We start from the raw sequence: 17,510 nt of genomic DNA on the forward strand, positions 1-17,510 counted from the left end.
AATGTGCGCGCGGCTCCCACGCCCTTCCCCCTAACATCGAGGTCGCTGTCTCCCAGTTTCAGAGCTCCAGTGCCCACTCGCTGACGTCCGCCCTCCACTACTTGGTTCCTGTGCGGCCCCGACGACAGATTGTCTATCCCCTGGAAAAGCTTGGCATCAACGCCCCATCAAAGGAGGTCTCCAGGGACGCGGTGGGTAGCCGGCGGCAGCAGGCGGGGCGCAGTGCCAGCGCGGGCGAGCGAGCGGGCGGGCGGGCGGGCGTGGCAGATGGGGCGGCGCTGCATACCGGAGACCGAGCCCAACGGCTGCTCCTTCATCCAGGAGCCCAGGCTCCCTCCCACCGGCCCCTGCCCTAGGGTGGTGCCTCCGCAGCGAGCCCGGAGCAGAGCGGACGCCATGTGGTCCCTCGTAACGCGCCACCCCCCCTCACACGGGGGACGCCGCCGCGGGCTGCTGCGCCTCAGTACCAGTGGCTTGGGGTCCACCTCCCAGCATCTTTCTGGGTTTAGCCCCCTTGCTTCAAAGCAGACTCCCCTTTCCTTCATGCTCTGCTTTCTCGGTTTGAGAACCTAGGTCTGGCTGCATGAGCACGTTTGGGGCTGAGTCCTGAGCTAGGTTTGTTCCCTCCTCCTGGGGGAGTCCGCGTGATGAACAGGAACGTCTCAGCTGTCCTGGGTGGCGGGGGCTTTGAGCTTAGAGTGCACAGCCCTGGGACACTCTTAGTACCAGAACAGGAAAAGGGACCAAACAGAACCTAGATTTCGCTTTCAGTGGAAGTGGACGCGTAAACAACCATACACAGAGCCGTGTTCAGGAACTTGGCTGGAAGCGTGACTTTGTCGGGCTGACTTACATGTAAGCTTGTACTGTATGTGCACACTTCCACTTAAATACGGTAGCAAAACGCCCCGCAGTGGGCCGACACTTGTTCTTTGTGAGAAAGGAGGAAAGTGGAAAGTTTAAACTCTCCGAACGTTTAGCAAAGGAGCTAAAAATGGTGCTGGAAATGGTGCTCAAATCAACACCCCAGTTTTGCAGGACATGCGTCACCTCACGGCCCCCAGCTCCTGCTTTACGTATGGGGGGGTGGGTCCACCAAGACCCATCTTAGAGGCAGGCTGCTCTAAGTCCTATGTAAAGTCCTAAGTCTTTATATTTGTAAAATAAAAAATAAATTTGTATTTATTTTCTAAGTTCTAACTTTGTATTTGAGTAGAGACTAAAAACGAATAGCAATTCTTTTGCTCAAATCTTCATTATGGAAAATGTGAAGCATGTACAAAAGTAGAGCAAGTTCTACGAAGCAGGGATTCTCCTTCTGTCTGTGCTGAGGGACCTCGTCTTCTTTTCTTAATGTACAGTCCCTCATAGACTGATAGTTTTGTGAAATGTGAATTCCTAGAAGGAGATTAAAAACAGAGACCAAATTCAGGTCCTATTATTTTATCACTAGGTTTAACAGACACAGAATTACTCTGCCCACTTGCTCTAAAAGCTTCTGAAGGCAGACGAGCACGTGTTTCAGCCCACACGATGGGCTGCGCAGAAACAGCTCCAACAGGGTTCAACTCTTGGCCAGTTTTGCATCTTCTACAGCCTCACCCACTTCTCCTTCCTCCCTTATCATCTTGCAACAGATGCATGTCATCACTTCATCCAAGACCACAGGTGTGTCCTTAGGTAGCAGGGCCCCAGCATCACACTCTAGAGAGGAAGGGGCCCCGGGCAAATCTGTAGGACTGTGGGGTTGACCACCAGGTGGTCTGCTGGTGTGTGGAGATCCTGGGATTGGATTCTTTTGGAATGAGAGCCAAGAGAGTGTGTCGGGGTCAGGAAGGGTGGCCTCATCTATATCTGTCACTGAAACACAGCTAATGTGACATCCTCCTGATCCCAGGAGAAGGGGCCACAGGTACAAAGTACAGAGATGTAGCTTCTGTGTGAGAGGTGCTGCCCTTTTGCAGCCACTGCTGAGATGCCTTTGAGTTGGGATAGACCACGTGGCCAGGCCAAGAGAAGCCCTCACACGTCGGCGGCAGCCCGCAGCCCCAGCACCTTCAGCTGGTCCCCAGGGGGCGTGAGTGGTATGGCTGGGAAGACGGGGCGCAGCACGGGGCTGCCATCTGGTATCAAGAGCCGTGTTCCTGAACCTCTGGAGCTTCCCCATCCTCACCCCACCCCCAACCCTGGGAATCTACAGACCTGGATGACTTTGAGTTGAGCTGGAGCTCCTGGTGGGGAAAAAGCCAGAGAAAACATTTTATTTCACTTAAAACAACCCTACCGGGACTTCCCTGGTGGCGCAGTGGTTGGGAGTCCACCTGCCAATGCAGGGGACATGGGTTCGAGCCCTGGTCCGGGAGGATCCCGCATGCCACGGACCAGCTAGGCCCGTGCGCCACAACTACTGAGCCTGCGCTCTAGAGCCCCACGAGCCACAACTGCTGAGCTCGCGTGCCACAACTGCTGAGGCCCGCGTGCCCGGAGCCCATGATCCACAACAGGAAGGGCATCTGTAGTGAGAGGCCCGCGCACTGCACCGAAGAGTGACCCCCGCTCGCTGCAACTGGAGAAGGCCCGCGCACAACAGCGAAGACCCAGCGCGGCCACAAATAAATAAATTTGTAATAAATAAATAAATAAATAAAATGATCCTATCATGACTTCCCAGGTTGTTATGAGTTGAAATCATTGCTTACATTTAATAAGCTTTTCCATGGCCATCTCTCTGTGCTGTGTCCCCACAGAGCCCCTGGCTTATTTCAAGACCTAGCAGAGGATGGATTTTGTTTAATTAATTAATTAATTAATTGATGGATTGATTTTGGCTGCGCCGGGTCTTAGTTGCGGTACGCAGGATCTTTGTTGCGGCATGCATGTCGGATCTAGTTCCCCGACCACGGATCAAACCCAGGCCCCCTGCTTTGGGAGCACGGAGTCTTTTTTTTTTTTTTTTTTCGGTACGCAGACCTCTCACTGTTGTGGCCTCTCCCGTTGCGGAGCACAGGCTCCGGACGCGCAGGCTCAGTGGCCATGGCTCACGGGCCCAGCCGCTCCGCGGCATGTGGGATCTTCCCGGACCGGGGCACGAACCCGTGTCCCCTGCATCGGCAGGTGGACTCTCAACCACTGCGCCACCAGGGAAGCCCAGGGAGCACGGAGTCTTACCCACTGGACCACCAGAGAAGTCCCCAAGGATGGGTTTTTAAATCCCTGCTCCAGGAAGACAACCACTTACCAGATGGGTGGGGCTGGTGCTCGTATCCGCCACTTTGTGCTGTGTTGTTTACTGTATTGGTGAATTCTGACTTTTTAAGAAGTACTTTACCGCTGCTTGTTATACTTATTCTTGAGAAGGGTTTAGTAAAGATTTAGATTTAGTAAACAAGGTTTAGTGAAAATGTTAGAAATCTTAAAGTTGGACCAGAGGATTATCGAGAGCATAATCCACATGGGATGAGCCTAGACATTCAAACGTTAAAATACTACATTACATTACTTTAAATTTTAAAAAACGTTGTAGGCGGATTTAATGTTTTAGGCTGATTATCTGAGTCAAGGTGAGCCAGATGGAAAATTTTTTGGAGGACTTTCTACAGGGTCCTAAGCACGTTGATTTCTTAGCAGAGCAAATAGTACTGCAGCCGTTGAAGTTGAGCGATTGTCTTACTAAATGAATCTCTCTTTGTCCCTTTAAGTTTTACACCCCCCTCTGCCCGGAGCTACGAGCAACCCTCAGTGCCCTCACGTGTCCGCACACTGCTCTCGCTGGGCACTGGCCTTTCATACTTTTTATCGCATCTCAGACTGACCATCCGTTCCCTGGCTTTCACCTAGGAAGCCAGTCTTCAAGGGAACAGATCACTTCAGGCATGAGTAATGGGATAGAAAGCGTTTCATCTCAGTGGGTTGCCAATCTGACTCTGGCACAAGCCAGCAGAGATTGAAATTCATCACTGCGTGGCAGGGTAGTGTGCTCCCCTCGCCCCAAGGTCAGGTAGCTGCTGCCTGGTTTAGATGAGTCGGTGTCCCTGCCACCAAACTGTCCCTGTCATTCGTATCAATTGACAGTGTGCCCCGTGTCAGGTCACAAGAAAGGACCTGGAAAACATGTGAATGGTTTTCATCACACATCACCGAGGTAGGCCCGGAAGGTTCATTATGTCGCCACAGTCAACCAGCAGAGATACGTGGATAAGAGAAGGCTTTTTCCTAACCGTAATCCACGTGGCATGGACCGAGAAGATTTCGTTTCTTAGCTTGAATGGGCAGTCTTGGCCTGGGCATTTGCCCTCTGAGAATTATTATCATGGGAATTTTTAATGAAATGAATCAGTGTGGCCCACTTGCATGCGAACTATGATCTGGGAAGTGCTCAGAATTTGGCTGAATGAACTGATGGCCATATTAATTACAGACTGTGGACCAATTTGACCCACGCTTACTTTCGGGTGGTTCCTTGGGCAAGCTGGCTTGCTGTCCTTCCTGCCTCGCCGTAGGGATTCAAACATGACCGTGACAGGGGCCCTGTCCTCGGGGAGCGTACAGCCCCGTGTCAGTATTAACGCGGGACTGCTCAGGGCTGGTTAAACCGGGGATGGGAGAGGGCTGCATGGGTCCCTGAGCCCCGCCGGGGTTAGACCTGTTCTGTGGAATCCTTTGGGAGGGAATGTGTCTGGTCGGAGGCATGGTTTCCTTTCCAGGACTGGGGTTTTAAATGACTCTTGTCATATTAGACACCAGAAAATCTGCTTGGAACTTAAAAAGCTCCTACCTTTGCTTCAGTATTAAGAGATGCTCCCCATTATCCACTTCAATCACTTTAGTTCTCTATGTTGATTTCTAGTATTCATAGAATTACAGTGTCAACTCACCTCTCTTTTTTTTTTTCCAAAATTTTTTTGTACCAGATCAATCCATCTTCTTTCAGATGACAGAATCATCTCAGGAATCAGACTTTCAGAGTGATCAACACCTGTTATTTTTTTTGTGGTTGTTTATTGGTGACGGTCTGTTTAAATCTCGACTAATGAATTATTTGAAGCCTCTGTTTTCCCTTTGTCCTTCTACAAAAGAAAAATGACGGTTTGTTTAACCCCCCTTCTCGGAGCTAAGTGCTGGCCCGATTTTTCCTAGTGTGTGATCTCTCAGGAAGATGTCACGCTCTGGCATTCGGTTACCCTTTGAATCGCCCCTTTCATCTGGGCTGTTCTTCCCCAGTTCAGCTATAATTACCATCTGATGGACTGTTGCTGGATACTGTTTCACTTGTACATCTGCTGCCCTAGGAAATTGCATTATTCTCCCAGCACCTGCTAGATTTTCCCCAGCTTAATTGTTTCTCCAACCCCTTCCTTAAACTTGGAAACTTTCACTGCCCGCGTTAGACTTTCCTTGGTTGTACTTGTGTGTGTGTGTGTGTGTGTGTGTGTGTGTGTGTGTGTTTAAATTAGCCCTTTAGAATCTCCTTGGTAGAAGTTTCTAAAAATGCAAACCCATATTTTTCAACATCATATATGCACTGAACATTATTAATGTGACCATGGTGATATTTTCCTGAAATGAAATTAACCCACTTCAAATCACCGCCATGAGTCCAGTTTGCTTTTTCAAGCCACTTCCCCGCCATTTCCTACAGTTACCCTACCTGTGGGAAATGCATTTCCTCCTATTAATGATGAACTCTTTTCTCTGACATTCTTAGAATAATTTACATAAATTCCTTTGTGAGGTTTTTTCTTTTTCAAACGAATACAAGTTGTATGGTCATTTCTTTCCAATTCTTTGAATACTATCTAGTTTAGTATTGTACATAGTGTATGTGTACATCAAAATGACTTATGAATCAGTGATTTATTCTCCTTGTTATCAAATTCCTCCCTCTTAGAAAGGTTACAGGGTAATAAACAACAACTACTACTACTATTACTAACATGCTGTCGCTAAAGGCTTCCCATGAGTTATCTTGTTTAATCCTCATATCAACCCTTGTAAATAGTTACTGCTACTGTCGTCTTCAATGTACATAAAGAAAACAGGCTTGCAGGAGGGAGAGTAAGTGACTTGTCCAAAGGCGAATTCTTGACAGAGCTTCAAACCCAGGCAGTTGGATGCCAAAACTCATACCATTATATATGCTCTCTTATCTAAAAAGTTAAAGCAGTGATATCATGGCTTATTGTAGGAAAACCAAACCGCAGAAAAGGAAGATGGCTTGACAGAGACCTTTTGGAATCTCCCAGATCTTTGGCACCAGCTACATAATCAAAAGGTGACCCACGGATAATTGGCTTTCCTCCCGAACAGCTGGATTTTCCTCCTGGCTGAGCCATCCAGCCTTGGGTTTGTTCCTGTGCCAGCCTGACCCTGGATGGGCTGGGAGCAGACACAGGGGTCCAGGATAGAGCCCTGGGGTCAGTTTTTGGACAGCAGCTGATCCAGGCTATCTCCATGTCTCTCTTTGCTGTGTCAGCTCGTTGTTATAAACCTTTCAAAATTATAGTGGCAGCTGCTGGGAAAGGTGGAAAAAAATAATAACCCCGTATGTGGGTCACATTATCCGTTTTTCAAGATTCACTTCCATGCTATGTGTGGCTTCACGGTGTTGTTAGAAAACCCTCGAGTAAATGCCCAGGATGAGCAACTGAAGGTTTACTCAGGAGGTGAGGGGTGGGTGGGGGTGCGCTGGTGGCGTGATGGACCCGCCTGGACGCTGTTTAGAAATTGAGTTGTGGTAGAGTAGCAAAAGGATGTCTCTAGGGTGTGATAAGAAATTGTGAAAAGTAAAGTTACTTCTTAACATCTCAGTATTGTCCAAAATCAATCCTGTATCTTATCATCGTTTTCTAGGATAGATATAATAGGAGAGTTGATCTCTTTCTCTCTCCCCCCCCCACACCGTCTTCCCTCCCCCCCTTAACAGCTTTATTGACATATAAATCACCTACCATACAATTCACCCACTTAAATTGAACAATTTATTGGTTCTTAATATATTCACAGAGTTGGGCAACAATCACCATCTAATTTTAGAACATTTTTGTCACCTCTCCCCAAAAGAAACCCATTAGTAGTCACTCCCTGTCCCCCCACCCCAAGCCCTAGGCAACTACTATTTTAGTTTCTGTTTCTATGAATCTGCCTTTTCTGGGCATTTCGTATAACTGAACTCTACAATACATGGTATTTGTGACTGTCTTTTTTCATTGAGCATTTTTTCAAGGTTCAAGCAATTTGCAGTACGTATCAGTATTTGATTCCTTTGTTTTTGGCCGTGCTGCACGGCATGGGCGATCTTAGTTCCCCAACCAGAGATCGAGCGCATGGAAGCACAGAGTCTTAACCACCAGACCACCGCCAGAGAAGTTCCCATTAATTGCTTTTTATGGCTGAATAATACTCTGTTGTGTGTACATACACCATTTTACTTGTCCATTCATCAGTTAATGGACATTTGAGTTGTTTCCACTGTTTGGCGACTATGAATGATGTTGCTATGGACATTTGTGCACAAGTTTCTATGTGCATGTATGTTTTAATTTCTCTTGGGTACTATGCCTAGGCGTAGAATTGCTTGGTCATGTGGTAAGTCTAGGTTTTGAGGAACTTCCAGACCATGTTCCCAAGTGACGGCACCACTTTGTACTCTCATTCGTAGATCAGGCTCAGCATCACTGCTAGTAGGTGGCGAGGTGCTGGCCAACTCAAGGCCATGGTTGAGCCGTGAACCTGACCGTTCCTTCAGTTTCAGGAGTGGAGCTTTCTCACCGCTTTGGGAGAGCACCATACACATATTTGGCAGTACACCACCAATCTAAGCTTCATTTCTTTGGAAAGCAGAGATTTTTTCTAAAATAAAATCTCTCCTGCACTCATCTTCCCTGCCTCACCCTCTCTGGCCCATCAGCCTCCCAGGGGCCTGCACAAATGTTTCAGAGAGCTCCTGCAGCACAGGGAATGCCCATCCAGACCCCAGGAGTGACGTGGAGGACTTTCTGTTGTTCACACCAGCACGTCCAGCACTTCAGCCCACCTTTAATAATGTTATTGCTTTTAAAACAGCTACCAACAGAAAAAAAAAAAAATTCTGAGGCTTTCTTAGATGCTGATGGGGTTCTCGCCACAACCCAGTAGGGGGAAAATGCATTCTGTTCCCTGCAGAGCCAGGGTAATGAAGGCCGCGGAGGTCCAGAAGGGCCTCGGGATGCGCCAGCTGCCGGCTGCAGAGCTCTGGACGCCACGGCCCAGCAAGGCTCCTGAGTGGACCCGAGCTACCAGGCAGGAGCTGGCCTTCGCAGCTAAGTGGCTTCTTCAGAATCCGCCTTCAGGGAGGAAAAGCACGCCCGCCAACAGGAAGCTTTGCTTTGTGTATTTTAAAGGAGCTGGGGATATAAAACGACAAAGGGGACAATTAGAGCTGCAGATGCCCACTAGGGAAGTTACATCTTTCCCTTTGATTAAAATAATATATGTGGTTACAAAAGCAGTGCATATTGATAGGAGAAATTTTAGGGGAAAAAAAACTAAAGAGAAAATGGATGAAACCTGCAATCCGCTATAGATTACCTTTCTTAATACTTTGGTGTTTTCACTTCTAGATTATTTTCTGTGAAAAAAAATACATGCAATTAAATACGGAGTTATACGCACATAGTGGGGTTTTTTTTTTTTTTTTTTTTACCACCATCCCCACCCCACCACGGTTTTCCCCCCTTGGTGTCCATACGTTTGTTCTCTACATCTGTGTCTCAACTTCTGCCCTGCAAACTGGTTCATCTGTACCATTTTTCTAGGTTCCACATACATGCGTTAAAATACGATATTTATTTTTCTCTTTCTGACTTACTTCACTCTGTATGACAGTCTCTAGATCCATCCACATCTCAACAAATGACTCAATTTCATTCCTTTTTATGGCTAAGCAATATTCCATTGTATACATGTACCACAACTTCTTTATCCATTCGTCTGTCGACGGGCATTTAGGTTGCTTCCATGACCTGGCTATTGTAAATAGTGCTGCAATGAACATTGGGGTGCATGTGTCTTCTTTTTTTTTTTTTGCGGTACGCGGGCCTCTCACTGTTGTGGCCTCTCCCGTTGTGGAGCACAGGCTCCGGATGCACAGGCTCAGCGGCCATGGCTCACGGGCCCAGCCGCTCTGCAGCATGTGGGATCTTCCCAGACTGGGGCACAAACCTGCGTCCCCTGCATCGGCAGACGGACTCTCAACCACTGCGCCACCAGGCAAGCCCAGCATGTGTCTTTTTGAATTATGGTTTTCTCTGGATATGTGCCCAGTAGTGGGATTGCTGGGTCATATAGTAGTTCTATTTTTAGTTTTTTAAGGAACATCCATACTGTTCTGCATAGTGGCTCTATCAATTTACATTCCCACCAGCAGTGCAAGAGGATTCCCTTTGTAGATTTTCTGATGATGCCCATTCTAACTGGTGTGAGGTGATACCTCATTGTAGTTTTGATTTGCATGTCTCTAATAATTAGTGATGTTGAGCATCTTTGCAGCACATAGTGTTTTGAAACAAGCCTTTTCACTTCCGATGTTGTGAACATCTCGCGTGTCACTGTGTATTCTAGAGCGTCGTTTGGGTGGCCTCCTTGTCCTCTGTGCCAGGCTCTGTGTTATGTGCCCACTTGGATTATCTTGCCACGTTCTCAGAGAAGTTTATGTGTTATTTTCTCCATTTTGCAGTGGGGGAAACTGAGGTTAGGAGAGGTTTGGTTATGTAACTGAACATTAATCCAGCAGGACTTGTGGGAATAATCATGAGTCCCCTTGATCTCTGTCTCCCATCAGTCCCCCTGAGAATACGTTCCCCGGGGCCGGGTTTCCCATGGGCCCGGACAGAGAGTGGGCAAGTCCTGTTACTTTTCTGGTCAGTTTTAGGTAGTTACAGTGGGTCACTCCAAATCACAAAACATGGTCTTAATTCTGTAAAATGTCCAGTTTTATTTTGTGTAATAATCAAAACTCAAACTCAGTTGTCATCTAAAGACTGGAGTCTGTCCTCCCCATATCTCCACTGAAGCTGGTAGCTGGGGAAGGAGGGTGGGGCCTCCTTGCTCTCTCTAACTCACTATGCCCTCCGCTTAGCATCTATTTAGCTTATTATTATTTAGCTTTCGGAAAGAAAGCCTGTTGGTTTCTCGATCTTGTTTAGCTGTATTTCCGGTCCTTCTGGAATTGGGACCAGGGCAGGGAAGGACAGTTGGGAGAGCAGGCATGTGTCAGAGGGTGGCTCCTGCCCCGGGGGCCGGGCGGCTCTTCTCATGCGTGTGCTTGGAGCTTCTTTAGAGATTCCTGTGCCTCAACGTCCCACCTGCATCCCGTAATGCAGGCAATGCACCCTCCAACTCTGCGGCCGGAATCTGATTTGCCCCTGGAGGCGGCCCTACAGGAAGGGCCTCCGATAAAAGCCAGGCTGTCTGGTCAGCAGATGCGCCCAGCACGGCCACCTTCCCTCCGGCCTTCCAGCAGCTGGCCGGCTCATCAGTTTCGTCAATATGGGTGGGAACCACATGCCACTGTGCTGTGTCCACTAACTGTGGGAACTCACTCCAGGGTCTCTGAGGCTCCCAAACCCTCATCTTGTGACTTGAAGGACGAGACACCCCCCCAGCCCTCCTCCTAGGGGTGGAGTGGCATGCGGCCCACAGCACATCAACAGTTCTCATAGAGGAAATTTCCAGAAAAATCCTCTTCTGTTCATTCTTCCAACGCTTTTGTATCTTCATTGTGAATGAGGGGTTTAAAAGTCATTTAACCAGTGCTTGCCCACCTGCTTTTGCATTTTCACGAGAGCAGCTCCTGTGGAATGCAGCATGCTTTGTCTTCCTGCTTCACATGTCCTCAGTGACATCAGCTTCCCCAGGCCGAGCAGCTGCTGGGCTGAGGCGCCGGGACACAGTGTAGGGATGCCAGATCCCGAGAGCCACCACTGCTGCTTGTAGCCAGTTCCCTAATGTACTTGACAAATTTTTATCATTATAAACAATGCCACCATGTCCATCCTTATTTTTTTTGAGTACATTCATCATGAGTTCATTTCAGTAAATTCCTAGAAACGGTTTGCTAGGTCAAAGGTAAAGCTACTATCTCTTTAATCAAAAGGGATAACGTTGTAGAATTTGAAAATGGAAGCTTGTGATTCCCAGCTTTAAAAGATGATTTCTCCTTGCAGTGTGTTTGCATTATCTAAGTAAGCCGCCAGCATGAGGAACACTCTCTTTTATTGTGAGATGTAGATTTTTTTAATTCATTTTTTTTCTTTTCCATCCTGGTTTGTCCCAGGATATTGAATATAGTTCCCTGTGCTATACGGTAGGACCTTGTTGTTTATCCGTTGTATATATAATACTTTGCATCTGCCAGTCCCAAACTCCCAATCCATCCCTTCCCCACCCCCTCCCTCTTGGCAACCACAAGTCTATTCTCTATGTCTGTGAGTCTGTTTCTGTGTCTTAGATAAGTTCATTTGTGTCATGTTTTAGATTCCATATATAACTGATATCATATGGTATTTGTCTTTCTCTTTCTGAGTTACTTCACTTAGTATGAGAATCTCTAGGTCCATCCATGTTGCTGCAAATGGCATCATTTCATTCTTTTTTATGGCCGAGTAGTATTCCATTGTATATACATATACTACAGTGAGACGTAGATTTTTAAGCAGATAATCGGGTGTGCAAGTGGCCAACAGCCTTTCATTTCCCCGTTTTCCTTTAACTCAGCTGGATCTCTGCTTGGAGCCTCCATTCCACCTGATGGGAGGACAAGGAATCTCCACTGATTCCAGGCACATTTAGACATTTACCATTTAAATGGAGTCCATTCAGGAGTGTTCCCTCCTCACAGGCATCTGCTCATTTTCAGAGCTTCAGCCTGTCTTCAGCCTTCCCTCATTTTGGTATCCAGGCTCCCAGATGGCCCTCAGGGCTCGCAGTGGGGTCCCCTCTTCGGGTCAGGACTCAGGTTCTGGAGCATGCGCACCCTCTCCCTCCCTCCCTCCCTTCCTCCCTCTTTGGAAAGCTCCTGGCCGGCCTCATCCTCTCTTGCCCTGGCTCCACCCTCAAGCAGCTCCACCTTCTCGGGAGAGGCAGCCGGGCGTCCCCATGCAGCTCAGGCCTCTCTACCCTCTGTGTTCTTCAGAACCCCCTTGGGGATCCTGCCCCCTCCTTCCGCTTTGCGGCCTTAACTGAGGGAAGGAGAGGGTGGGCTGCATTTATCTCTCTCTCCCTCCCTCCAATTGGCCTCCTCATCTGGTCTTGGGACAGCAGACTCTGCCGTCACCATGTGTTCTTCTGAAATCTGTTGTTTGAAGCATCAACTCTGATTTTTGGGACTCAGAAGTCAGGCTCTCTTGAGGCCCCAAAGCCTCTCAACCTGCTCTCTGCCTCGAAATGAGGAGGCGCGTGTGTACGACGGCTGGTGTCTCCTGGCTGCTGCTTGGGGGTCAGGAGGGGCTGGGCACTTGGCAGGAATGAATTGCATCTGTTAATATAAAACAGTAGCTGACTATGATGATGGCAGTGATGTACACACGGACTGCAGACGCAGCAGGCTCCTCGCGGGGCTGGCCGACTCCCTCTATCCCCTGGAGGAGTTATACAAGCATAGCCCCTCGGTCACGACGTGATTTTATGTCAATAGATGCCTGTACTAGAAAGTGCGTAAGTCTAACTTTTAGGTCTTTTTGTGAACGTTTTTAGATGGTACATCTTGTTAATAAATTCTAGTGGAAGCAATGTAGGACATGCTTTCTTGAAAGATGTGAAAGACTAGGAAAAACACCAAACAGACCAAGAGTCTAGGGAGGCTTTACATTCAAATTGAGCACAGGTGCATTAAAATCTTCCACATTTTAGTAATTTTCATGAAGCTGTCCGAGTTTATTTATCATTATTTACACACTCGGTGAATCTGAAGGGAAATGGCATTTGTGTTCGTCAGAGGCAAAGGATTAAATGAGCCTTGGAAACTGAAGTGCCGGGTATCTGGGGGTGTGGCCTCCCTGCCCATTCTGGCCACATGGCTGGGGAGCTGCTGTGCCCTCCGCCACCGTGTGCCCTCCCCCATGTGCCTCCCCAGTCAGAGAAGCAGCTCGAAGGCCTCAGACCTCAGGCTGCTGCTCTTGTCTGGGGTTGAACCTCTTTCAGGAAGAATAAAACCCTTTACCCTGTATGTTGCCTCAAGACCATTAAGCTTAGTCAAGATTACTGATGTCATGATCTCCATAGTAACCAACTTAATAAGCAAGAAGAAAACAAAAAGCATGACTTAAAAACAGGGGAGAAAAAAAAAGAGAATAAATAAGGTGTGGAAGAAGCGTGGGAGCCAGAAAGGATTTTACGGCTGCTTCTTCGCGATATCAAACATGATTCAGCCACTGTGCTGCCGGCTCCCGCCCTCCAGGGCTGGGCATCTGTGGTGATAACCGAGAATTACACACTATACCCTGGCTCCCACCTTGGCGATCTTCAATCATGTCCTAGCTTTTGTTTGTTTTGTTTTTTAAAAAATATAATTCAGTGCATTGAAATAATCACCACGGTAGTTGTTATAATCGAGGGTTTTATGGTAGTTTATATATTTAACCAAAAGGAGCCGTGCTTCCAGGGAGTCAGGCTCAGGGAGCACTTTCTGGTCACCATAGTGAAGCTCTGCTGGCCAAAAGCACCCCGATTTCCCCTCAGTATGGTGCCTCCGTGAAACCAGAGGTGATTGCTGATTTTAAAAAGTGAGCGGGGTATTATTATCTTTTCACAAGTTACAATCTGTGAGCAGGTCACAAAGCTGGTCTGACCTGCTGTCTGACCTGATGGTCTGTCCCACGGAATTATGTACAATTGACAACTATTTTAATTTGTTACTAGACGGCCTCCCTCCCCACCCGCTGGGTCTTGGGTCACTCTGGGTTGGTAGGACCGAGGCTACAGACAGTCACACAGACAGACAAGTACCTACACCGGTGATCTGATTCACCCCAAAGAGGGGAGCAAGTGCCAGAGGCGGAAGGAGTTTCGGCGGCTGGGCTCACGTCTGCCCCCGCCCTTGGCTGTCCCTCCTCTTTGACTTTTCAGGTGGAGGCGCCTGACGTACCCCTCATGGGGTTGTCCCCGCCATCTCCCCTCTCTCTGTGTCCTGCTCCCTGAGAGCTGTGTGCTCTGGGGGATGCTGCTTGGAGCCCGAGAATCCTTGACTCCACTCAGGGCAGCCACACTGAGACCCGGGTTCCCCTGAGCACCAGGAGAGATGACCAGGCTTCTCCTTCCCAGCTGGGCTGCCCTCTGGGGACTCACCCCCACTGGAGAGCAGATGGGGGATGCACCTCACCAAGCCCAGATTCCAAAAGACTCTCCAGACCCTGAGTAATCAAATGCATTTGTGTGTGTGTGTGTGTGTGTGTGTGTGTGTGTGTGCGCGCGTGCACGTGTGTGTGTGTTATTTAACTATGGGTTTATTTCAACTTTCTAGAGATATGCATGCATAGGACAAGAACAGGAAATATATACAAACAAAACTAGTTGTGTTTAGTGCTTGCGTTGGAGAATTAAAGTTTTTTTCTGAATATTATTGACTTTGCAAAATAAAACATAACAAAGCACTGTGTAATTGAATGAGACTATTCAATTAGTCTCATTATATTTCTTTTCAAAATAAAAAAATATGCTAAAAGTAAGAACAACCAAGTAAAGTCAAGAGAAATGTCAATAATAGTTAACATTTGTCATGTGTTATGTGTGAAAGGCACTCTTCTATATTCCTTATAAGAATTAGTACATTTAATCCCAACAACCACCCATGGTCTAGAAACTCTCCTTATTGATAAAGCACATAGTTAGGTTTCAAACCCAAGTCTTCTCAAATGCTGCTTATCAACCAACCTCCCTCTCTCTCATTCTCATTCTCTCTCTCTCTCTCTCTTTCTCACACACACACACACACACACCCCACAATCACCATCCCTAGAGAAGTGCCCGAATTCCAAGCACGTCTACACCTAGGCAACTCCTAGAGAGCAGTGGGTGACCACGGCCTGATTCTGAGTTCTGTTCTTCACCAGACTCCCCCGTCCAGGTCCTCCCCACTTGGAGCCTGAGCCCGCTTCTCTCCCCACGGCAACACTGGTCCCAGTGTTGTGTTCTTTGCCCGGACTCTGATGCACACCACAGTGTGGACCCACCTTTCCCAGAGTCACCCCTGCCCCTGCGTGGACAGGCCCCAGTGCCCGAGGTCCTGTCTGAACCTCGGGCCCGGGTCCATCCTGCATGGATGGTTGGGAAGCTTGGAGGTGGACAGTTAATTTATGTCATTTGTTCCATCAGTGCTTATTGTGTGCTGACCACATGGAGGGCCTGTTCTGGGCACTGGGGCTGCAGCAATAAGAAAGTGGACAAATCCCTGCTGCCCTGGTGCCTGTGTCCAGCGGGGAGGTAGACAAGGGACAGACGGAAAAGGATGCTCTGTGCCAGGTGGGGCAAGAAGAAAACCCAGGCGGGGCTGGAGGGTGACGCCGGTGAGGGCCATTTAAGCAGAGGCCTGAACTGATGGGGCAGAGGCATGGTGTGAGGGCCAGGAAGGTTTCTCTTCTTTCTTTGCACCCACAGAATGCAGCCTGGCCCTGAGCCCTGTGGACACACGGCCAACGATGCAGCGCTGATGCTTTGACTTCTAGTTCATGGTTATTTTAAAAGAATTTAGTTCCAGAAATCCATCAGATGCAGTGGAAACATTTCAAATTATGTTCCCCCCGTGCCTTTTCAATCTTCCATAGCTTGCTCAAAGCAGAACTAGAGCTATGTGGGATTGTAACTCCCCTTGAAATGATTATTTCTATTTTTAAAAGGAGCAGGGGAAACCCATGGACTCAGATAAGAGTTTAGAATTTCACACGGCCAACTGTTTGGAAAAGGTTAACTATTTTACCTGGATGGCAGTTGGCCTCCCATGGATTCCTAGGAGGGCGTTGTATCTGGGTATGAAAAAATGACAAAGTAGCTGCTATTTTGAAGGCTCTATTTAACAGATGTGCAGAGTATAGAAATCTATGTATTATTAAATAATTCTTTATAATATGCTCAAGCATAAGCAATTGGTAAGCTTGTTTACATTCTCACCATCTGGGTGCATTCTGTCACCCATCTGTTTCATGTAATTATGTAATTATCAATATAAGGAAAGAATAGGTGATATAATTAACAAAAAAAACTGATCCTCGCTGCAGAGTAAAAATGACATGCATCTGTTGAATTGCTTTTTGTTTCTCTTTCTTCATTGTTAACTGTTTTTTTTCATTTCACAGTTGCATTCAGGCTGTCACCTTGTGTCACACCCTCAGGAGAGCTGTTTTTGTCATGCTGCACGCTCTCCCTGTGTCTCTCTGTCTCTCTCTCTGTCCATCACACACACACACACATACACACACACGTACACATGCACACACGTGTGCAAAGGCAGAGTGATTAATCAAGAACTAGAGGCACCAACGCCACTTTGAAAGAAAAGAGCAAGGCCTTCTTGGTCTTTCATCCATCCTCAGCCCCTGAGAGAGCCCTGAGAATCATTTCCAGAACATGCCATATAACAGCTAGAACTCAAGGAAGTATTTAAATTAATTAGTGACAGATGGAAGGACAGGGCGAGTGTGTGGTGCTTTCACAGGATATTGGATAGGAACACTGCTTGAGAAGAATCCCCCACTTGGTGCTTTTGTCTGAACGTCAAGGCTTAAGCAATACATGTTACATCATAATAGGACAACAGTCCCTGTGGTTGAGGTTCATGTCCACATAAGCTCATCAGAGTTAGTCGCTGGAGTGGCTCCTTTGTGCGGGAGAGACTCGTGGGCGTGTGCATGGAATTGGGCTGCTTCCACACGTGGTGCGCCTTGCCAGGTACTCAGGACGGCAGGGGACGTCGAGTGGCACCCCCGCCCCTCTGTCTGCCCAAACTGGGCTCTGAAGTCCTCCATCGAAGGACGGGTGGCTCTCCCTGGCAATCGAGGAAGCCGTCCTCCCAGACTCACTTGACAAAACCTGGGATTTCAATCCTAGAGTGCACAGAGGGGCGACCCCAGGAGCCACTGAGATGACAGTCAGCCCTGGGGATGAAGGCGTTGAAATCCTGACATTGAAGTCCTTCCACGGATCCAGTGATGGGAGCAGGGCTGCCACGAGGGCGTCCTGACTCTCCTGCCCGGCCCGGTTCCCCTGCTACAGGGATGCCCTCCTCTGCCTCCTGTGCTGGGGCTGTGCCTGCAGGGGCGGGGGATAGTGGACAGGGAAACCCGCCTGTCACGCAGGCCTGTAAACCTACATGTCAGTTCTCACCAAGGACTTAAGCCGGACTCACAAACTGAGCTAGAAATCTCTAGTTCAGTCATCTCTTGACTTCTGCCTAAAACTATTTAAAAAAACAAAACAAAACAGTGCTGTTCACTAAAAACAGAGCTTCCTCTGTTTCCTCTTGATAAGTGATCCTTTTACGTGTC

General features: G+C 48.0%; 1 protein-coding gene across 1 annotated transcript in view; it reads left to right on the forward strand.

Annotated features, from left to right (window-relative positions):
- Positions 1 to 17,510, forward strand: part of CFAP61 (cilia and flagella associated protein 61) — a gene marked incomplete at both ends in the record, with an annotated part of 252,425 nt that overhangs the window by 116,602 nt on the left and 118,313 nt on the right. The window contains one exon of the mRNA XM_082670561.1: positions 57 to 191. Coding sequence (XP_082526687.1) covers positions 57 to 191 — 135 coding nt within the window. The remainder of the gene's footprint in view (positions 1 to 56; positions 192 to 17,510) is intronic.

The sequence above is a fragment of the Grampus griseus genome (assembly GCF_964374135.1).
Source record: "Grampus griseus genome assembly, chromosome: 14".
Classification (NCBI taxonomy): Eukaryota; Metazoa; Chordata; class Mammalia; order Artiodactyla; family Delphinidae; genus Grampus; species Grampus griseus.